Below are 24617 nucleotides of genomic sequence, written 5' to 3'. Positions count from 1 at the left end.
TGAGACACCTAAAGTAACAGCACTGGTAAGAACTGTAGCCTCTAAATTTTCATGGTATAGAATTGCTTTGGCTGAATTCATCTTTTTAGCCATATCCTTTTACATGGAATTGTTGCTGTGAGCATTTTCTTCAACGACAAGAAGTCAAAGTCTTTTCATTATAACAAAATGAGTAAAACTTGAAACTGATAATTTCTGGTATTTTGCTGTTTATAAGAAAGCCATTAGATGTAATGGAAAGACACAGGGTTTGTGACTAAAGGACTTGGATTTAAACGTGGATCCCAGGCAAGTCACTTAACATCTGAAACTCAGTTTGCTTATCTAGAAAATGGCATGTTAGTAATAATCATGGCAGAATTAATTTAAACAATTAGAAACCCCATTCCATATATCCAGGCAATTACCCATCTCCCACCAACAGATAACTGGAAGTTTATTCTCTAGATACAGTAGAACAGAGTCCTTCAACTGGGACTCACCTCAGGCATAGCTAAGGGTGGGAAACCTTGTCAAATTGGGAGGGAGATAAATATTTACACCAAAAGTATAGCATGCTTTCCCCAACTCAGTGCCAGGGCAACATGGCCACTAGGCAGATTCCTACATCTGAGCAGCCCAGTGTTAAAGCCCCAAAGAGAGTACCCTCAGTTACTAATGGAAGTGTTCTAGCAACAGCACCATTCAGTGATGCCAAAGCAGCAAACTCCCTTGCTGAACACCTGGAATTTCCAATGCAATTTGCTATTACTTTATTCTCGAATCATTACAAATTCATAGGAAGTTGCAAATTGCAGTATAAAGAACTCCTGTGTGCCCATCACTCAGCTTCCCCCAACACTAACATCTTAAATAACTCCGATGCATTATCAAAACCAGGAAATCGACATGCTCACAACATCTCCAATTAGCTTTTTAAACAATTTCATTTTTAAATATGAACAGATGGCTAAGGATAGTCAGACATCTCAGGAAATATTTTTTTTTAATTAGAAAGAATATCTTGGAGAAACCAATATTGTGAGTGGCAGTGAAAACTTCAAAAGATAAAAGAAAAGAGAAAAAAAGAATGTAAAAGAACCAAGAACAGGATTAATAAAAAGAACTTTAGGGAATAATAAAGAATACATAGAAATTAAAAATAATTGTAGCAGAAAATAAACAAAAAACAATAAAAATGAACTAGCTAAAGAACTGGCAATGTAAAGGTTGAAAGAAAAAAATTAATGTATAGCATGGTGACTGTAGCTGAAAACACTATTGTATAATTAGAATTTTCTAAGAGAATAGTACTTAAATGTTCTCACAAAAAGAAAAAAGGAGGTATGTGAGATGATGGATTGCTAACTCAATTTTGAGAATCCTTTCACAATGTATATCAGATTATCACATTGTACACTTTAAATATCTTATAAGTCTATTTGCCAATAATGCCTCAATAAAACTGAAAAAAGAAAAAATATGCTCATTTCACAGACAGGAGAGCAAAAAAAAAGGAAAACAAGAAATAAAAGAAGGAGGTTCCATATTCAAATAATAGTTACCAAAAGAAAAAACAAAGGGGGGGGTGAGAAAATAAGCTAGGAAATAATTCAAAAAAATGTCAAGGTCATAAATTTTTATCAGAATTAACCAGACGAGTCACTCCACCAACTAAGGGCCATGAATTTTTAAAGTATTCCAATGAGTATTCAGCACAATGGATACAAAAGTCCACATTTATATGCATTATTGTGAAATTTAAACTGGGGTTAAAGAAAAATGCTATAGACCATCAGAGATTAAAGTCATGTCATTCCTAGAGGATAATAATTCAGAATGCCTTTGGACTTGTCAACAGCAGCCACAAGAACCAGAAGGATCCATGCCTCCAGCATTCTGGAAGAAATTAATATTTAACATAAAATTCTGTATCTAGAACATTTATTGATTAAATGTGAGGACACTATAGACTTTGAAACATGCAAGATCTTACAAAGTCTACCTCTCCCACCCTCCCCTCTCCAGGCACTCTTTATAGGGCTGGACAATTGCTCCATAAAAGCAAGGGGGAAGCCAAAGGAAAAAGGATAGACAGAATCTTAGCATCAGATCAAACTCAAGAGAAAGGCAAAGGGACCCCCAGGCTAATGATTATGGGGAACTCCAAGATGACAGCCCTGAAACATAGAGACCATATTTCTTTCTTTTTTTTTTTTTTTTTGTCTTTTTGCCATTTCTAGGGCCACTCCCGTGGCATATGGAGGTTCCCAGGCTAGGGGTCGAATCGGAGCTGTAGCCGCCAGCCTATGCCAGAGCCACAGCAATGCGGGATCTGAGCCATGTCTGCAACCTACACCACAGCTCACAGCAATGCTGGATCCTTAACCCACTGAACAAGGCCAGGGATCGAACCCACAACCTCACGGTTCCTAGTCGGATTCGTTAACCACTGAGCCACGACGGGAACTCCTTAGAGACCGTTATTTCATATTGGAATGGGCAGAAAACTCTAAGAAAGATGTTTCCAAAACATGAAATTGATAAGATGTCTGATATGTCTGAAAATTTCAGGTAACTCAGAGAGAAGTTGTTGATGAACATTTATTATTCAGAGAACATTTTAGTTAACTGGGAGAGTTTGTTGATGAATGGACAGGTGCACAGAAAACTAAGCAAACAGAGTACAACACAATTTTTAATTCCAGTAAGACAAAACTAATGTAGGAAAGTAGTCATTTTAGTATAGTACAAGGCTCAACTGGGAATAATATTTACATTGTCATACTAAGCTATGTACTGAATGCTTGTTTAATTATGTTAGAGTCATTTCAGAAAAACAGGGTATAAACACAAGGGAGATAGTGGTGAAAGAAAGCTAAATCCTCATCTTCATAGAATAATAATCATTAACACCAAAACCTCCCTAATTAAAAAATGGTCCAGTAATCATGTTAATTATAGATGTGGAAGTCAATACTGAAAGAAACAACCAAACAAATGTTGCCTCCTGGGAGCTGGAAATGGGCAAAGGGTTGGGTAGATGACAGTTGTTTAGTTCAACTTTATTTCAATAATAATATTACAGAAATTTTGATCACTTAAACTGTGTGCATGTATAGTTCTTACAAAAATAAACATTAAGGGGTTCCCTTGCAGTGCAGCGGGTTAAAGATCTGGCACTGTCACTGCTGCAGCTCCAGCTGCTGCTGTGGCTTGGGTTGGATCCCTGGCCTGGGAACTTATGCATGCTGTGGGCACAGCCAAAAGAAATGGTAAAAAAAAGAAACATTACATTTAAAAAAAAAAAGATTAGGAAAAAAAAAAAAAAAAGCATTCACCCAGAATAGATAAGACTCCAGCAAACAGTAATATGATAACCTGGGTTTAAAGGATACTGATATTTTGGGGGGTAGTTTTATAGGACCTATCCACATTCAAGGAGTGCAGAGTAATTACTTTAAGGATTCTCAGGCACAGTTAGGTGCTAAATGGTAAAGCGATAATAGAGAGGCTAGATTTGCACTTGTGTTCTTGCTTCATCGAGTATAAGAGTTATTCTGACAGAAAGGTCTATGTTTACTACTAATCCAGCATGCACTCTGCTGTTCCTTCTCAGCCCTTCCCACCCATCCTCATCAAGCGAGAGCGTACTGGAGAGGCAGGGTAAGGAATGTCTTCTGTGATGCTAACCCTCACCTGAATACATCCAGCATAACAACCAGAGACTTCACTCATTGCCAAGAAAAGGATTCTTTAATCTATGCTATTTATAGGGTCTTTGTCATTAGCCACATGGGTCAAGTGAAGTCTAAGGTGTGGTCAAGTTTAGAAATCCTGGCATTGTATATATAACTTATTTGAAAAACAAGTCGTCTGAGTCTGATATGGCTGGAATGCTCTGTAAGCATTTTAGAGATGTGGATGGAAAGGGAACTAAGGAAGGCACCTATATCATATTAGAATGACTGCCTTAACTTCTTGACTTTTGGCATAAGAAATAAAATTTGTTCCTAGCCTAAGGTGCTGATTAAGCTTAGGCTGACGGGAGGGGATTGACTGGGGTTGGGGCGGGGGGAGGGAATGTCCTCTGTGCACTCCAAATATTCCTCTAGGGCTCTTAGGTTGGTCAGCAAACACAAGGCTCTGTGAAGACAGGATGCATAGATGGATTCAAGACTGTCTATATAGGAAGGATGTATGTATAAATAGGAGGGATGAGGTGGGAGTGGGGGCTGAGAAGGTAATAACATCATTATCCACAACTTTAAAGATAGTTTCAAAGTATTTTATTATATAAATGGTGATGCTGTCATGTCTAAACTAGATTTAGTGAATTCCTGCACATAGTCAAAATCATCTGAGAGTGAAAGATTTCATTTCTTCAGATAAATGATAAGGAGACATAGGTTGGGGTGTGAAGATAGTTTTGCAATATACCAGAGAGTGGCACAATTGTATCGATTTTAATAGACTTAACCTGTTATCTTAAATAATACTTTTTTTTTTTTTTTGGCTTTTTTAGAACCGCACCCGGGGCATATGGAGGTTCCCAGGCCAGGGGTTGAATCAGAGCTGTAGCCGCTGGCCTACACCACAGCCACAGCAACTCAGGATCTGAGCCACATCTGTGACCTACACCATAGCTCATGGCACTGCCAGATCCCTAATCCACTGAGCAAGGCCAGGGATTGAACCTGTGTCCTCATGGATACTAGTCAGACTTGTTTCCACTACTTTGAATAGCCATATGAGTGGATGTCAGCTTGGGAACCAGATAACCGTTCCTCCTGGGAAAAGTCTCGTTCCCTAATGCCAATCTCTGATTTTTCAAACCAACTTATTTGACTTCAATCAATGTCTCAGATTTGGCCATTGTTTTTAAACTGCACGCATCTGGTATTGCATGGAAGGTTTTTTTGTTTGTTTTACTTTGTTTTGTTTTCCTTAGCTACTAGCCTTTTTTGGCATCTTTATTTATTTCACATTTTTGAAAAATGACACACAAGGTAAACTCACAGCGACCAGCCTGTTGCTTTATTTACTGAACTTTGTTATTAGCTTCATATCAAATATCTCTCAATTAAAACATTTGTGATAGAACTATTTTCTTTCCCCAAATTACAGGTCAAAGATAAGTTCAATTGCCTCTAACTCTTTTTCTGTACCAAGATGCCAGTTCACCGAAGAGATATAAGATGGGGCAAGAAAATACATACATATTTTAGTTGTTAGTGTAAGACTGAGTGGTTCTGTTGAGGAGAAGAAAAGAAAATAGTATAGCCCAAGAATTCCTTTTCTGGCCAAGAAAGAATATCCAGGCAGATGGCTGTAATGGAATGAAAGAGCATCTCTTCTTTAACTGAATCCCAGGTGGAGAAAATATTCAAAGACCCTCCCTCCAGTGGCTGCATCTTCCTCCTGTGGTTCATTGTAGGCTGCCATGAATTGTACCTGCCCCACAATTCTCCTTATATATATATATATAAAGAAAGAATGGCTCTTCTTTGGAAGCCTGGAGATGTTAAGACCCACCTTTGTCCCTTCGTAGGGATAACCTGCCATAAATGGAAACTGATCACAGAAAAATAGCCAAGAGAAGAAAAAATCAAGTCCTGTGTGAGCGCTTGATCTGAATGCGCTTTCCATTAAATAAGGCAATATATGATCTTATTTTAAGTCACTATACATTTTTCCCTTGAGGCCTTCATTTCCTCTCTTGGGCATGTGTTATAGTCTAGATTGCTCCCAAATTGCCTCATGACTCCCAAGATGAAACACATATCTCAAAAGGATGATGAGAAGCAAGTACCACTGAAAATAAATGATACTAAAATTTCTAGTGACACCTATTATACTTCTAAGTAGGGTCTCAAAGAAAAAAAAAACAAAAACCAGACAGACTAATTCTTATAAGACTTCAAAACAAGACCAGACAAATCTCTAGAAAGAAAAGCTACAGGGAACTCTAGTCTCAGCAGGGGGACACAGGGTAAAAGAACAGATCTCTTCAATCTCTGCTTTCAATAATTCTCTAATAATTGTCTGAAGCTGTACTTAATTAGACTCAATTATGGGATTAGTTTGAATTATATTATCAGGCATTGATTTACAGAATAAAACCACTGAAGGCCTAGGTGGTGAATGTAGTAAATGTGTTACAATCCTAGGTAACGAAATTGCAGGAGGGAGCAGGGGGAATATTGATCTATTTATAATGAATTTATGTCCAAATTACTTTTTATTTCCAGTTAATAAATGTAATGTGGGTAGGGAAGAATTTATGTGGGAGTGGCCTCCATTCATCAAGGAAGGACAGAGAAATGTGCTGTGGAAATCCAGCTACAGGGGCCTCTGAACTTGCAGATTCCTGAAAAGGCAGCTTAGAGGAGAGAACTGGAAAAGATGTAACATTCACCACTTCCTCTGCAAATTTAATATAAAAATATCTACGACCTTGCTTTGAGGAGCTTCTCAAAATGTTATATGTGATCATGTGCTGGGAGGCATAAATATGGTATAATCTGGGAAGCAAATCAAGATTTGTTTGCAAAGCTGTGGCTAATTCCTAGGGTATATATTAGTGAGTCCAATTTTCAAAGGCTGAGGGAGGTATAATGAGGGTATTTACTTCAACCTAACCTCAGAAGTAATAATGTTTGTCAAAAGGTTATACATGCCAAGTTCTAAGCAACACACTCATCTCAATAATATCATTATTAGCCATATATTATTGATAAGGTGACTGATAAACTATATGGCTCATCTTCTGGGGCATTAATCTTACATCCAATTATTGGGAAAAATGAATAATTGCCTGTCATTTAAAACATTTTTATATTCATGGTGGATTGGATTTGTGGCTCCAATTCTTTTTTTAATGCTGATTTCTTTCTGTCTGTCTGTCTTTCTTTCCCATGCCTGTAGCACATGGAACTTCCTGGGCTAGGGGTTGAATTGGACCTGCCTGCCAGCCGTGGCCACAGCCACAGCAATGCAGGATCTAAGCCACATCTGAGACCTTCAAGCTGAGCCACAGCTTGTGGCAATGACAGATCCTCAACCCCACTGAGGGAGGCCAGGGATCAAACCTCATCCTCATGGACACGAATCAGATTTGTTACCACTGACCCACAACGGGAACTCTGTGGCTTCAATTCCTGACTATCTCTGCAGCCAGTGCATGATCTTTGCCAGTGACTTTGCAATTACTTCCACTATAAAGATGCAGTGTTTCTTTTTGCCCCTGACTTTGGGTTTGGCCATGAGATTTATTTTGACCAAAGAAATATTACTGGACTGGACGTGAGCAAAGGCTTCAAAACTGCTTATATGATGGGGCTTCCTTTCTCAGATCCTAGCTATTGTCCTGCTTCCACACTGGTCATAAGAGCAAGATAAGTCAAATGTGCATTCCAGCTCAACTGCCCCAGTCAAGCCCAGACTGTACAGTCAACTCCTATTCAACTGGGCATCCCTTAGTCCAGTTAAGACAACACATAAAATTAACAATTGTAGGGTTAGAGTACAAAATTTGGTTTCAGATACAACTGACTTCAACTTTCTTTCTCTACCACTTTTTAAACTCTGAGAACTGCAAATCACTTGAATTGTTAAGTTTCCTCATCTGAGAAAAGGTGCTTCCTCTCCCTCATGCTGTAGCTGGAAGGGATAAATGAGTTACATGTGTGCATTGTGTAGCCTGAAACTGACACATTATAACTATTTTGATGTATGATAGCTATTATCATTATCCTCATTATTTCTGGGATAACCATAAAATCTATACCCATGAAGTCCCATCATCAACTTTTTACACCTGTTGGGATGTTGAACATACATCCTAAGAATTAGTTATAGTCCTGACCAGGGCTAGGGATATGTTTTCCAAGAATCTACACTTTAACAGGAAAGACTCAAATATTTCTGCTTTCCCACTCTGAGTATATGTAGGACACAATATGATCATTCTTGAGTATTACTTCTATGGAAAGCGAGAAATTAGCAAAGTACTTTGCCAAGTCCATTTTTTTTTTTTTATTAGCAAAGCAACCAAGAGAGAAAAACTGCCTCCTACTCTCCAAATCTATGACTCCTTTAGACAATTTCTCTAAGAAAGAAACCAAAGTCCTTTGTCTCACCTCTGTCATACCTCTTACCTAAGGTTTGCAAAATAATATTTCCAACGCCTTGGAAGATATGATCTTTCCTCTCATACACCAAGCACATCTATTGAATACAGAGAGACCTAATTCTTTTCCCAGAGTTGACTCAGCAAGAGCACTCAGAATGCAGTAAGTCCCCAGGAAGGCAAGTGTTTGGAGTTAATGCTTTGCCCTTGGGAAGCAATCTCTTCCTGCCTACAATATTAGAAAATAATTCCTAGCTGGAAAAGCAGTACAAGGGCCCCAGGAGCCCAATCCTCCTCCATCTTGAGAAAAGAGGTTGGAATGAAACCAACACCATCACAAATAAAAATTGTTATTCAACAGAAGAAAAATTGGAGGTTTGAATAACGAGTATTATAGCTGCTGCGTGTTCTGAAAAGCATGTCCTTACAGGGCAGATACTGATTACAGCATGCTGTATTTATATAATCCAACAGAAAGAAGTTATTATTGACAGAGGAAAGAGAATGGATCTCAGAAAACAAGTGCCAGTGACATGTTACAACTTTTCTTTCTTTCTCTTGGTTGAATATAATTGTAAAACTGCCACTCTTCATAATAATTGAAAAACGGTGTAGGCATTTTGCTTTCTGGAAAGTTGGATGTCATATGTCATGACTAAGATACATCAGATGAGTTAAATTGGGCTGTTGGACTTGTGGAGGCACTTCTGTTTTCAGTCTAATGATTTGTTTATTGAACCATTTTTGTTAGAGACTTAGCCCATCAAAAAAGCAGATTCGATTTGAAAAATTAATCTTGAGAAGAAAACAGTACATACAAATACAGTGTTTCTTGGTCAATTCAATTCAGTTCTCAATCAAAACCATCTTGAAATGCTAATTGTAATGAAGACAGCAGGCACTAATTAAATCTACAAGAACACACCATCATGAAAAGGCCAACTTAATAGACCCAGACTATTAATTTTCTGATGGTTACATTTAGAACAACAGCAACAAAATAAGTCTCTTGCATCCATTGGACCTGTGCATAGGCTTTCACTATTAAATACTGTAAAACAGACCTAGCTTTTAAACATGCCAATCAATTGCAAGTATATCCAAAAGATGATTAACTCTCAGCTCTTCACAAGGTCTCTGGAAACCTCCAGAAATTAGCCTTCCCCTACGTTTTCTTATAAGACATTATTTAAAATAATCTCACCCACTAATAGTGAATGTTTCTTGACTCTTCGGTGTCTGAAGTGTCAATTTCAATGCTGGTTTCACTTCTTGTTCTACTCTGATAAAGCTCTTTGTACCACGCACATGCATTCAATCTTACTCTTTTTTTTTAGGGCCACACCCGAGGCATATGGAGGTTCCCAGGCTAGGGGTCAAATCAGAGCTACAGCTGCCAGCCTACACCACAGCCACAGCAACACAGGATCCGAGCCTAGTCTGCGACCTACACCACAGCTCACAGCAATGCCAGATCCTTAACCCACTGAGCGACGCCAGGAATCAAACCTGTGACCTCATGGTTCCTAGTCGGATTCATTTCTGCTGTGCCACAATGGGAACTCTCAATCTTACTTTAATGTGGGCACTTATGCAATGCTTATGCTTGGGTCAGAATATGCCTTGCCACTCTCACATCAACCTTGTCACATGGTGGCTAGAAGGTTGCAGAGGGTAAAAGGGACCATCATTATTTTGAGAGCCCCTTACACAACAGACATTTTACTAACATTGTAGCATATGTTATCTCATCATCATTTAATTCTTATGGAACTGTTAGGTAGGTGTAATTACCTCCATTTTTTTTTTTCTTTTTGCCCATACCTGCTGCATGCGGAAGTTCCTGGGCCAGGGATGGAAACCATGCCACAGCAGTGACCTGATCCACAGCAGTGACAACAATGGGTCCTTAACCTGCTGGACCACAAGAGAACTTCATTACTTTCATTTTCTTTTAAGTGAAGAAATTGAGATTTTAAAATGGCAAGGTAACTTGCCCCAAGTCATAAAGGTGCAACTAACTGGTAGGGCTCAGACTCAAGTCAAAATCTCCACATCATAAAACTCACTTTATTGTGTTAGACTGTTTCAGAGGGCAGGAGCTAGGTCTATTAACTAACTCAAATGCCTACGGTGGCACCAAGTGCTTCGTAAATATTATTTCTGATGACTGTTATAATAATCATAATAATAATAAACATTAATACTTATTTGTGCCAGACTTACAGAAGTAAAAAAGATATAAAAATCACACAGCTTACAGAAGAAAAACAGGTATTAAAATCACATGAACCCTTGGCTGTCTAACTCTGAAACCTGTAACTTAAATTTCTATGTCATAGTGCTCCTCTAAAGCCTTAACAATAAAAATTAACGTCCCCAGAAGAAAGATTGATGGGAAGGCCAGCTTGTTTCACAAATGGGCTTTATTTTTCTAAGTATTCATCATTTTTTCTCTAGGATCTGTGTATTTCATCATGGAACCAGATGTGCACTCCCCATGACTTTGGGTTTCCATGATTATAAAGGCTGCTAGTCCTGTTCCTATCCTGCCGTTTGCTCATAATTACACATCTCATTGAGGTTGATTTCTCAACACTCAGCATCCTGTGGGTGCTCTACTGGAACTACTAACTGACTTAAAATACAGAAATTTCTCTTGGTTTTGTGATTTTCTCTATTCGCAGACATATTTTGATCACATTGTAGACACTCCTTCACCTCCGCTTGCATAATTACTCCTCCTTATATTTACGACCTTGAAATTTTCTTTTTCTCTCTGATCATCTTCTATGTTGCTCAGCTCATCATGGTTACATACAGGGTGTCACTGGTCTTATGACCTTCAACATTGGAAGGGTTATGCAAAGGCAGTAAAAGTAGAAACTAAAATCACTTACTACTTTCAGTAAAGGAACAGATACGTAGTTTAAAAAGACATTATGTACTCAATGTTCTGTAATAACCTATATATATATATAGGAAAGGAGTCTGAGAAAGAATGGATATATGTGTATGGATAACTGATTCACTTTGCTGTACACTTGAAAATAATATAACATTGTAACTCGACTACACTCCAACAAAAAAAATTTTAAAAAGACAATGGAGTTCTCTTTGTGGTTAACGAATCCAACTAGGAGTCATGAGGTTGTGGGTTCAATCCCTGGCCTTGGTCAGTGGGTTAAGGATCTGGCATTGCCGTGAGCTGTGGTGTAGGTCACAGAGGCGGCTCAGATCCCACGTTGCTGTGGCTCTGGCATAGGCCGGTGGCTACAGCTCGGATTAGACCCCCTATCCTGGGAACCTCCATATGCCGTGGGAGCAGCCCTCAAAAGGTAAAAAGACAAAAAAAAAAAAAAAAAGACATTAATGAAGTGAACTAACCTTTTAAAAATTTCTGTATGTTTCTGTGGTGTGAAGATAATATATATCCGTGGGCAACTGTCAGTTAAACTTGAGCTGTGAAATCTGACCTCTTTACTTCCCTGACCATGAACAAACATGTGAGAAAGAAAAACACTTAAATTTGAATTTTTTTCCTTCTTTTGCATCTCACAGTTTGGCAGACTTACTAATGAGTGAAACATCCAAAGGGGTTGCTTCAGAGAGGCAAAGCAAAGAGTCTGAATGATCCACGCAGAGAATAATTATCTCTCAAAGAATCAGATTGTGGTGTGCCGCCTAATTATAGGAAATGGCAAATTGAGATAAACACTGTAGTCACGAAAAATCCCCAAAAGATATCTGACAATATCCCAGAAATCTGTTTCCATTCCAAATGCTGCTGATTCTTAATGTAGGGGAAACAGGAGAAGAAAATCAAGCTTTGAATCTCCTTGTAAGTCATGACATCAAACCTAATAGACAAAAGGCTGCTCTTGCCTGGGTTATGACATCAGCTCTCTGAAGGGACTGTTCTAATTATCACTAGCACTCTTTGTTCCAAGGTTATTCCGTGCTTACACATGACCATATATGGGCATGTTCCCCCGAGAACTGCAGTTAATGCATTTCCTTTCCCTAGGTACACAGCTGATATTAAGAAAGTATGTTGTGTTCCCTGCTAGAATCAAACAGATAAGAGGGCATTGCGAATACTGATAGAAATTTTAAATAACCTAAGGGAGTGTTTGGAGTCCCTGACTAAGCACTGACTTAAGAGAATGCCCTAGGCAATTACTACTTGTAGGAATGGTCAGGACTTCCATAGGACTGGGGTCACTGAAGCAGGCTAGCCCATGAGAGTTCCATGACTGAAAGCATTTCTGAGATTCAAGACAAACTTTGTTTGCAAATTAGAATTGTCTAGGGAATTTTTTAACAGTACTTATGCTTACACTTCACATCTAATTATATCATAATCCTTAAAGTAACACCCATATATTTTAAAAGTTGTCTAATCTACGGCCAAAGTCATAAACTACTGGATGAAGGCCTACAACAAAAAGATGCAATGATTCTTTTTAAAAAAATTTTTTATTAAAGTATAGTTGATTTACAATGTTCCTTCAATTTCTGCTGTACTGCAAAGTGATCCAGCCACACACACTGTTTTTGTTTTTGCTTTTTTTAATACTATCTTCCATCATGTTCTAACCCAAGAGACTGGACACAATGAATTTTAACTTTTTTGAGATTCTGATGAAAGTCATAGATTATGTATTGCACCATACCAATTAACATAGATAGATAGATGATATATAGATAAGTGGATAGATAGATAGATAGAACAAACTAGGATTCATGAATACTATGAAAGATCACTCTAGAATTTGTAGGAGCCAATAAGCCTCAGAATAATAACCACTGGTTAGACTTCTAGCAAAGCCAGAAGTTCGGGTGGCATAACAAACCCATCAGCCAACGTGCTCATTGTTTGTTTCCTTTGTTAAAGACACTGTCCTGGAAATCCTTGGAGTAGTGTTGCAAAAATGTATTTAGCAGATCTTTTAAGAGCTCATAACCAACAATGGACCATAGGACATGCACATTAACACTTCACTGCAAGGGAGTAAAAAGCACCCAGATGGTTAGCACAAATTAGATCTGTTCCAGTAGTTTAAAAGAGCAAGCAATTCCTTCCATCTGGGAAATTGAGGGAGAATGATCATCTCAGAAGGGAAATGTCAAATACGCTGAAGTTATAGACTTCCCTCACTGAAAAGACTTCCCTCCAGAGAGGTCTGCTGACTCAAGGTGGGAAAGAAGTCTGGTACAGTTTACACCTTATGTCTTTCAACAAATCCAGTTTTGATTTTTACCATTTGCACATTCTTCATCACCTTATCCCATCGCCAAATGAACAAAAATGCATGATCATATCTCTAAGCTTTTTAGTACTAAAGTGATAACTAGTGTTGGTGGAGAGTTTTGCAGATTTGTTTTTTAATCCTGAATCTGCACGCCTTCAAGCAAAGCATGAATTTGAGAGTTCACCCACAGTATGCCACATCCATATCGGATAGAATCTTTGGCCCCGTCACTTCCAGGTTAACACTGTAGGTATGAAGTCTTGATAATGCTTCTAACTGTTGTTAATGTTTTTCACAAGTGTTTCTTAAAAAATGAAATAGTACTACCCTTTTGTGCATTTAAATGCATTTGCATTTCATTCAAGGGAAATGAGTTTTCTGTTTTAATTTCATTTCAGTTCCATTAATTAAAGTCTAGCTCATTTTGTCATTGAACACTTTCTTAATGCTGGAGTTTTGCTAAATCACTCAATGTGAATTTGAAATTTGGACATTTTTCAAGCTATGAATAAATGTGCATCTGCTGCTGATTCTCAAATCTATAGATTCCCTTCTCTACCCTTAAGTTAATATAAATGTATTTCTCAAGGAAATTTCAATATATCATTTCATGTGATTTTCATAATAACTCAACAAGGCAAATAAATCAAGTCCCATTATCTGTATTTTACAAACAGAAAACTGAGTTTTAGAGATTTTAAGTGACCTACCTAAGATCACACCGCCTGTTAGCAAGTTAGCACTAGCTCTTCTGTTTACTAGTCCAGTGCTTTTTAAATGTATTGTTTTCTCATTGCCTCCCTTTTGTTAAGAAAAATATACAAATTTATCCTTTCTCAACGCTAAACAAAAATCTTATAATTTGGTTGGCATATACATTAGGAGATTAAAGCTGAATTATAATGATTCTAATACCTATTATGTGACAAGCCCTGAGTTTACCAACATTATTTTTAATCTTCACCTTAGCACTGTATTTTCCAGAAGAAAATATGAAACTTGGAGATGTTAAGCAACTTGCAAAACTCATATACCTGCTAAATGTCCTTCTTGAGTTCTCCTTCAGGCTGTGGCTGTCTTGGCAAAACCATCTAGTCTAGCCTCTGCCCTAGAACTCATAGCCAGAAGTCTTATCAAATTCCCCAAGTATCCTCTAACGGCATTATTATTGCTGTCACTGACAAGACAAACACTTACTATTTATATCTAGAAAACACTTTGCTAGACACTGAAAACAGAAACACGAGGGACTGTCTGCCCTCTGGGAGTTTAGCATCCAATTAGGGGAGATGTTGCGCACATAGCAACACAAAAATCAAGCAACAAATCAACTGAGGGATGCCGTCCCCAGGTATAAGATAAAAGTTTCAAATCTCGGGAGTTGCCATCGTGGCTCAGTGGTTAGCGAATCCAAGTAGGTACCATGAGGTTGCGGGTTCACTCCCTGGTTGAGGATCCCGCGTTGCCGTGAGCTGTGGTGTGGGATGCAGACTTGGCTTGGATCCCGCATTGCCGTGGCTCTGGCATAGGCTGGCGGCTACAGCTCCGATTCGACCCCTGGCCTGGGAACCTCCATGTGCCACAGGAGCGGCCCAAGAAATGGCAAAAAGCCAAAAAAAAAAAAGTTGCAAATCTCAGTCTATAAATACAATAGAAGAGAAAGGGGATCAATGTGGTCTATGATAACAGAATTTCTCAGAAAGGAAATAATATTTAACAGAAGACAGAATTCATGTAAGAGGAGAGGAATGAGAGGGAATTATGCGTAGGAGCAACTCTAAAAAGATTTATGAAGTCAGGAATATCCATGGCATGTTTCAAGGCATCTTACCTTATTTGTCATGACATTGTGAAAATGGAAGCATAGTATGTTCTGTGGATTCTAAGATGATTCCTTTGGTTGATTAATTAGTTAGGACTGGATATGACTACAAGTAACTGAAACTTCAATTTACAGTGGCTTAAGCAAACAAAGGTTTGTTTTTCTTATGTAACCATTAGAAGGTGATTGCTGGCATTGTTTTAGCTGTTCCATGATGCTGTCATTCAGCAGGTTAGCTTTCTTTGTTGATATTTGCTGCTTCATGGTCATGTGCAAGCTGCTGCCATTTGACACATCCTTATTTGAGGAAGGAAAAGTGTGGAGAGAGGGACTATGCCAGCAGCATCTGCCCTTTTCCTCTGATTTTTATTATTTCCTTCCTTCTGCTGACTTTAGTTTTGCTTGTTCTTCTTTTCCTAATTCTTTTATGTGGTATGTTAGGTTATTTATTTGAGATTTTTCTTGTTTTTTGAAGACCTATATCACTATGAAATTCCCTCTGAGAACTACTTTTGTACATCCCACACATTTTTTATGGTTGTGTTTTCATTGTCATTTGTCTCAAGATATTTTTTTAATTTTTTTGTGATTTCATCATTGACCCATTGGTTTTTTTAGTAGTCTATTGTTTTCTCTCCATGTAATCATTTTCTTCTTTCTTTTTCTGTGTTTTCTTTCTAGTTTCATGCTGTTGTGGTCAGAAAAGATGATGAGATAATTTCTGTACTCTTGAAATTTGTTGAAGCTTGTTTTGTGCCTTAGTATGTGGTCAATCCTAGAGAATCTTCCATGTGCATTTGAAAGGAATATGTTTTCTTTTCTTTTTCTTTCTTTTTGGATGTAATGTCCTGAAAGTATCAATTAAGTCTAACTGTCCTATTGCGTCATTTAGGATCTCTGTTGCCTTACTGATTTTCTGTCTACAAGATCTGTCCATTGATGTGAGTGAGGGGTTAAAGTCTCCTATTATTGTATTCCTATTAATTTCTCCCTTTATGTCTGTTAGTATTTTTGTTTTATTTATTTGGGTGTGCCTATATTAGGTGCATATATTGATGAGTGTAAAAACTTCTGGTATTGATCCTGTTGTTATTATAGAGTGTTTCTTTTTTTTGTTTTTGGTTTTTCTGGTTTGTTTTTGCTTTTTAGGGCCACACGTGTGGCATATGAAAGTTCCCAGGCTAGGGGTCGAATTGGAGCTGTAGCTGCTAGCCTATGCCACACCCACAGCAACACAGTATCCAAGCCATGTCTGTGACCTACACCACAGATCAGGGCAATGCTGGATCCCCAACCCAGTGAATGAGGGCAGGGATTGAACCCACATCCTCATGGATACTAGTCAGATTCATTTCTACTGAGCCACAATGGGAACTCTTAGTGTTCTTCTTTAAGGCCTTTGTTTTAAAGTCTATTTTGTCTGATACACGTATTGCAACCCTCAATTTCTTGTCATTTCTGTTTGCATGAAATATCTTTTTCCACTCCCTCACTTTCAATATCCTCTGCCCTAAAATGGATCTCTTTTACGCAGCATATTGTAGGCTCTTTTTTTTTTTTTTTAAATTCAGTCTGCTACTCTGCATCTTTTATTAGAACATTTACCCCATCAACATTTAAGGTAATTATTAATAGATATACATTTATTGCCATTTAAAAATTTTTTTCTGTTGATTTTATATTTCTTCTTTGTCCCTTTCTTTTTCTTTTTGTTTTTCCTTTTGTGGTTTGCTGATTTTCCTTTTTATTATACTTATGGTCTCTTCTTTTTGGTTTTTGTGACTCTATTATATATTTTTGATTTGTGGTTACACTGTTTTTGAGTATGTTAACCCCTTCCTATAACTACCTGCCTTAGACTAGTAGTCATATAGACTCAAAACACATTCTAGGAAAAAGTGTATGTTTTCTTACTCTCCTCCCCAACATTTTATGATTTTGATACACTCCTTTACATCTTCATGTTCATAATTTTGTTTTTCATTGTTGTTATCATTACTTTCACAGAAATTTTTTTTGATATCCTTTTTTTTAAAAATCTGTATACTGGTTTATGTAAGTGATTTTACTTTCCCAATTGTAGTTTTCTCTTTCCTATAGATTCTTACTTCATTTCATTTAGAGAGGACACTTCAATATTTCCTTTAGGATAGGTTTAGTATTACTGTGTTTTTTAGTTTTTGCTTGTCTGACAATTTATTTATTGAGAATTGATCACTACAGGTAATAAAAGCAGCATACCAGTAACTAAATAATAATGAGATGACAGCAGTAGCTCTTCAAATGACTGTGAGAGCCACCCTGGTTATTTTCTTAAAGGAGGTGAGATGTAAATATTCTAACACTGGTTTTGCAAATACATGCTGAATCCAACCCATTTTTAAAATCAAGCCATTTTTATTGTATATTGTAGTGGATCAAAAAGTCTCATTTTTTTTTCAGAGAGATAACACAGCTTTAAACAATTGTGCATTATTATGTAAAAGGAAACCCTTTTCTATGAATGCCATTGTGGAGCATGGTGAAAACTATCCCTGAGCCTGTGTTTAAATATGTTATTTAAAACGTACCTAAATTTCCCAGTGATGAAATTTGCAAACTATATTTTGATAATATCAGTGGATTTTATTTGCTTTCCACCATCTCTTCTCTTGGAACATTGTAGGTCTCTCTTTTCTAATTCAGAACAGACCCTACTTTCACTAAAGCAGAATGGAAAGAGTTTGAGGCCTGTGGTGGCCACATGGTGGCTATGGAGTTTTTGCCAAGGCTGTGCCTGGCATAGAGCTATGACAAAACTGTGTTCATCTGGGATTCAGGAAACAGGATCAAAAAGATGATTTTACCCTCAGGCTGTTCCTATGTGGCACCAGAGCAGCTAGTCAATTCAGTTAAAACTGTCGCCCTGCTGCTTACTTGGCAACAGGTCATCCAAGCCCCTGTCACATTAGAGATGGTCTTGGAAGATATTCAAAACTCTCATATGAACTATTGGGCACAGGAGACTATTTTCTGACTGCATATACTGTCCTAGTGACTTGAGTGCTTTGGTAATGATCAATTCAAAATCATGTGCAGAGTTCTAAACACTGCATGCCTATTTTCCTCGTGCCTGCTTTATCTTGTAGGTGTAGGCAGCATGGATTATGGGCAGAATTATGTCTGAATTCTGGCTCTAGTTTTGCCACTAAAAAGCTATAGGCAACTTTCTTAATCTGTCTGAAGATCATTTTCTCAATTTGTAACATCATGGGAATAATGCTGTCTTCATTACACCTTTCCATAGATTTTGTAGGATTTTTTTTTTGTGTGTGTGTGTGTGTGTATGTGTATATATAACATATATATGATAATATATAATAGAGAATAATATACATTATACATAGAATAATAATATATAATATAGAAGATTAGTATATATGGAAAATATGTACATATAAAGTGTGTTATATATATATCTACATGTATGGTATATGCCTAGCACATTTAAGGTACTCAATAAATTTTAATTCCTTTCCAAATTCCCTTCTCAGATATCCATATATGAATTATAGTGGACTCATGGTTATATGTGCAGTTTATGCACTAAGAAAAATAAATAGGCTAAGAAAAAAAGAGAAAGAGAGAAGGGGAAGACAGAGAGAAAGAGAGACTCTCATTTGCCAACCTCCACTTTATTTCCAATGAAAGGCACCAACTTGCACCAAAGATTTGATTGATTTACATTCTCTCTGCAGCAAGGGCATGGCCGTGCTCTGGCCAATATGATCTCTGTAAAAGTCCCTAGGGAGGGCATCCTACATAGCCTCCCTGGAGAAAGGACTTTTCTTCTTAGGCTTTTTGCCCTTCCTTCTTAGGCTTTTTGCCCTTCCTTCTTTCTGCCTAAGTGTGAACATAAGGCCTGAACCCACCTCATCTTTAGCCACACAGTTCTACAAATAACGACAGAAGCCAATGAACTACGGACAATGAAGAGTTAAAGACCAGGTCTCTGATTGCGTGGCTGAGCCCTGCAAAACCAGCTCTCAATTGCCTATGTTTGCTCTTTACATCACAGGGAGCAAATCACTTCCTGTTTGCTTAAGCCACAGGAGTATTTTTGTCTTGTGCTGTTGTTATTCAAGGCAAACGCAATCCTAACAGAAACAGATGACCCTATCTGCCAGTCCTTTGAGTTATCATTTGCTCTGTATGAGATAGATCTGACTCTGCCTTTTCTGATATATGCATCTCACTGGGCTGCTATAGGTCTAGTTTTAAAGGTTTCACATTTTCCATACAACTTGACTCCCCACACAAGCCAGTGGTTTCTTGGGGTGCTCATCTGAGAGTGAGGTCTGCCCCTGTTGGACTTGCTGAAAAGTGCAACTTGCCTTCCCAAGTGAATTTTCATGGGGAATTTTCTCCATGGGGAATTCTGGCATGATGCCCTGAGCCTAGATCAAACTCTTCCATAAGAAGTGGAAAGAGTGCAGCAAACTGGGAAGCTAAGTTGGCAAGGGCTGGAAGCAGAGAACAAAGCTGAGGTGTGTATGCACTTATCTAAATCTATCCAACCCTAGATGTGTGTAATTTACACCAATGTGAATTTTTCTTACAAGAAAAAATGAAAATGTAGAAAATATACTCTAATAAGCTTAAGAAAAGCCAGCACAACCTAAATGTCCATCGACAGAGGAGTGGATCCAGAAGATGTGGTACATATACACAATGGAATATTACTCAGCCATTAAAAAGAACGAAATACCAGCATTTTTTGCAACATGGATGGACCTAGAAACTATCATGCTAGGTGAAGTCAGCCATACAATGAGACACCAACATCAAATGCTTTCACTGACAGGTAGAATCTGAAAAAAGGACAAACGGAACTTTTTTGCAGAACAGATGCTGACTCACAGACATTGAAAAACTTATGGTCTCCGGAGGAGACACTTTGGGGGTGGGGGGATGTGCCTGGCTGTGGGATGGAAATCCTGTGAAATCAGATTGTTATGATCATTATACAACTATGGATGTGATAAATTCATTTGAGTAATAAATAAAATAAAATAAATAATTAAAAAAAAAAGAAAGAAAAAGAAAAGCCAACTGTGTGTTAACATAAGAAATAAACAGTTTCAGGGAGTAGAGTGTTATGATTATATAATGGTGTATCCTAAAATAAAAAAATATTACCAAAAATGCCTAGTGGTATTGCAGAAAGCATTAGCATATAATCTTCAGCAGTACTGTTCTCCACCTTCTCCATTATTGGAATCTCTGATTAGTTCAATATATTTGAAATCCTCATATGCTAAGTGTTGGAAATTTTTCACTCTTCTAAACCTGAAATTTCTTTAAATTCTTAAAAAATATTTTATGGAAAATAATGTCCCCATATAGTTGCTTCTTCTTGAGCAATATTTTTCAGATGGCAAGCTGTACCATATTATTAGTCATGAAATCAATTCAGCTTGTGATTCTCATTTAAGAATTAAGTAAAATACAAAAGCACATTTAATAAAAGCATTATTTTGTTATGTTTGTTTTTGTTTTATATATGCGTGTATGTGTTTAATGAGTCACAGTGTAAAGTATGTTCCTAATTGTAAATTTCCCTCAAAGTGTGAAAGCCACACTGTTTCAGAGGGATCAGAGCACACCCAGATTGAAGCGCCCTCTAGAGGTGGTGCCTAGCCTGAGTAACACAGTCATTTGGAGCTATCCTAACACAGGATGTTTGAGGAGGCAAACAGCTTCAAGGATACTACAAGAGCAGCAAAAGCAGTTGGGATTGCCACATTCTGGGAGTTACTATGGACCACAAGCAGCTGAATTTAGACTATCAAACCAAAAGCCTCCTTACTCTTTGGCCTCACTCCTTTTAGACATCTCAGAATAAGTTATTAGTTAGAGAGATCAAGCCCTCTCTCTGTTTATTTCCTGGGAAACATTTGTCATTTTCTATCCAGTTACATATCACAAATAGAGAATCACTAATTGCAATGGAGATTTGATTCATTTGGAGCCTCAACACTCAAAACTACACTGCAGTTTATTTATCAAAAACTAAGTTTAAGTTTTTTAAATTATTAAAAGGGTAAAATAATATAATTGAAGTAAATTTAAAAACTCCAGCTATATTAGATAGCCATACACACACACACACACACACACACACACACACACACGCATAAAACAAGGCCTGGTATCTAGGCTTCATGGCTCGTCCAAAACAGTACTTTTATGATTTTTTTAAACGTAAGCTATATCGTGAAATCATAATATTATTGACTGTAATATTAACTCATAATTAAGTGCATGGAAAAGTGACCCATTTAAAGTGACTAAATGTTGGAATTCCATGGTTACCTAGCAGTTAAGGATTCAGCATTGTCACAGCCATGGCTTGGGAACTTCTACATGCCGCAGCCGTAGCCAGAAAAAAATTAAAGTGACTAAATGTGACTCGGTTCTCGAATTTTCATCAGAAAACAATTCAGGACACTACTGTCACATTCAGGACACTACTGTCACATACAGAGCACTCAATAAGTATTGAATTCATAGTAGTACATTATCATATGTAGCATGAAACAACTTTCTACACAGAACATCGTAAGTTAGCATTATAGGCAATAATATTATCATGTCATGGTAGAGCTTATTTAAAAAAAAAAAACAAACCCATGGGAGTATGTTTTTGGATGAAACTGTGAAGTCTAGATATCAAAATGATGTTAGGGTTCTATTTTGTTATCTAATAGAGCTGCGAATCTTGTTCAAATTTGCCTCAAAATTTTATTTGCCCTTTTTATGATTTTATAAATTTAGTCTAGATATGTTAAATTATTTTAGATAATTGTGCTATGAGGTAATACTTAATGTACTGGGATTAGAAACAGAATGTCTGTTTTTTTCCTGAATAGGATGTCTTTCTTCCTATTTGGTTTTGAGGCAGATACTTTTCTGGGGTTCTCTTTCCTCCTTTGAAAAATAATAGTAGTGGGATTCTTGATATCTATGGTTTTTACTTTTTGGCTCAGAAAACTCATTAACTGAAGAGACAAACTTCATTTTATCATATGAATGACTGAGACACAGCAGGAATTTCACAGCCAACTGCAGATCATAAATTCTTTTTTAACTAAGGTGAACTATCAAGATTTTAAACATATAATTTTATGAGTTTTATAAAAAGTATAACTAATGTAATCAACACATCAATACAAAAGATATAGAGTATTCTCATATTTCTCAGAAATATTCCCCGTTACTTCCAGTCAACTCCCACAACCCATAGGCAAGTACAGTTCTGATTGCTACTACTATTAATTAGTTTTGCATATATTTGAAATTTATATAAATGGAATCATTAAGAATATAATATTTTGTATCTGAATTCCTTCACATAAAATAATTTCTTTTGTCTTTTTTTTTTTTAGGGCCACACCCGAGGCATATGAAGGGTCCCAGGCTAGGGGTCGAAATGGAGCTGCAGCCACTGGCCTACACCACAGCCACAGCAACACCAGATCTGAGCCACATTTGCAACATACACTACAGCTCACTGCAATGCCAGATCCTTGGATCCTTAACCCCCTAAGCAAGGCCAGGGATCAAATCTGCGTCCTTGTAGATGCTAGACAGATTTGTTTCCACTTAGCCATGACGGGAACTCCCATAAAATAATTTTTTGAGATTGGCCTATGTTATTGCATGTATCAGCAGTTCATATTTTTATTACTGAGTGCTATTCCATTACATGAGTATAATGAAATCGTTTGCGTGTTATCCTGTGCATGGGCATTAGGTTATTTCCTCTTATAGTCTATTATGAATAAAGCTTCTATAATGTTGCAGGTCATTTTGAGAACATATATTTTCATTTCTCTTAGATAGCTATCTAAGAGTAAAACTGCAAGGGCCAGGAGGAAGAAGAAATTTTAACACTATAAGAAACTTCCAAGCAATTTTCCAAAGTAATTTTGATGTTTTACACACCTTTAAATGATATGAGTTCAAATTGATTCAAATACTTGCCAAGATTTTGCTGTTGATTTGATTTTAGCCATTGCATAGTGTGTAGTGATACCTCATTGTGCTTATAATTTCAATTTCCCTGATGCAGTATCTCTTTTCATTGCTTATTTGCCATTGATACATCTTCTTTACTGACCTACCTGCTTCAATCCTTTAGCCCAATTTTATTCAGTTGTTTATCTTTTGCTATTAGAATCTAGAAGTTCTTTATACATTCTGGATAGAAATTCTTGTACATGTATTTTTTTCTTTGACTCTGGTGTTTGTATTTTTGAACTGTGTTCTTTAAGAGCAGAAGTCTAAAAATTTAGCATTAAATTTTAAAACTTTTTTCCTATATGTTTATTGTTTTTTCTGTTTTCTCTAAGAAATCTTTGTCCCTAAGCTTTCTTCTAGGTGCTGTATAGTTTTGGCTTTTATGTTTAGGTATTAATTTTTGTTTATCATAAGAAATTAATTGAAAATATTTAATTTCCCATTGAGATCTCTTAGTACATTTGCTGAAAATCAATTGACCATATTTTTGTGGATCTCTTTCTGGGATCTCTATTCTGTTCCATTGATCTATTTGTCTAGCCTTATACAAACATAGCATTAGGACATACCAGTATTAATCACAGAAGCTTAATGTTAAATATTAAAAGCAGTTATTATAAATCCTCCTACTCTGTTCCCTTTCAAGATTATTCTGACTATTCTACATCCTTTTTGCCATATCAATTTTAGAATTAGTTTGTAAATTTCTACAAAAAAAACTTCACCTGGGATTTTATTGTAATTGTATCAAATCTACAGATCGATAGAAGAATTGACATCATTGACATTATTGTTGTTTTCCAGTCAATGAATATGATCTATCTCACAACTTAGAATTTCTTCAAATTTTCTCAGCAATGCTTTATAATTTTCAGTGTAGAGATCTTGTATATCTTCATTAAATTGATTATTAAGTATTTTAAGTTTGGTATTGTGACAAACTATGTTTTTTATTTTTTGTCTTTTTAGGGCCACACCCACAGTATATGGAAGTTCCCAGGCTAGGGGTCAAATCAAAACTGAAGCTGCCAGCCTACACCACAGCCACAGCAAGGCTGGATCCTTAACCCACTGAGCAGGGGCAGGGATCGAACCCACATCCTCATGGATACTAGTCGGATTCATTACTGCTGAGCCACAACAGGAACTCTCACAAACTACTTTTTCCTTAAATTTCATTTTCTAAATGTTGTCTCTATTATAAATACAGTTGATTTTGATATATTTTTATTTTATTTTTTCAGCTCCTTTTAATAGTACACATATTTAACATAGCCAAGTTTGTTCAAATAATATACCACATTCATTATAGTATAAAAGCCTTAAAATAGTTATGCTTCTAATCCCTTCCTTCCAGCCTATGTGCTAT

At 36.9% G+C, this 24617-nt stretch overlaps 1 protein-coding gene across 15 annotated transcripts in view; it reads right to left on the bottom strand.

Annotated features, from left to right (window-relative positions):
• LOC100511522 (uncharacterized) overlaps positions 1–24617 on the bottom strand; it is a 680138-nt gene that overhangs the window by 215244 nt on the left and 440277 nt on the right. For 7 of the 15 annotated variants that reach the window (XR_014815191.1, XR_014815193.1, XR_014815195.1 and 4 more), the window contains one exon: positions 9935–10024. The exons of 5 other annotated variants lie outside the window; for them this stretch is intronic. Coding sequence is in view for 2 of the 10 variants with exons in the window: in XM_084975968.1 (XP_084832094.1) it covers positions 9935–10024 (90 nt within the window). In the remaining 8 variants the exon portion in view is untranslated. Of the gene's footprint in view, positions 1–9934; positions 10028–24617 lie in introns of all 15 variants that reach the window. 3 more of the 15 variants (XR_014815194.1, XR_014815202.1, XR_014815203.1) reach the window with 1 other exon arrangement.

Source organism: Sus scrofa, chromosome 9 (genome assembly GCF_054392235.1).
Source record: "Sus scrofa isolate SSC_HxYL_T2T_F1_AM1 chromosome 9, Sscrofa_HxYL_maternal_Yorkshire_Landrace_v2.0, whole genome shotgun sequence".
Lineage (NCBI taxonomy): Eukaryota > Metazoa > Chordata > Mammalia > Artiodactyla > Suidae > Sus > Sus scrofa.
The sequence above is the reverse complement of the archived record's forward strand: the minus strand, read 5'-3'. Positions and strand labels throughout refer to the sequence as shown.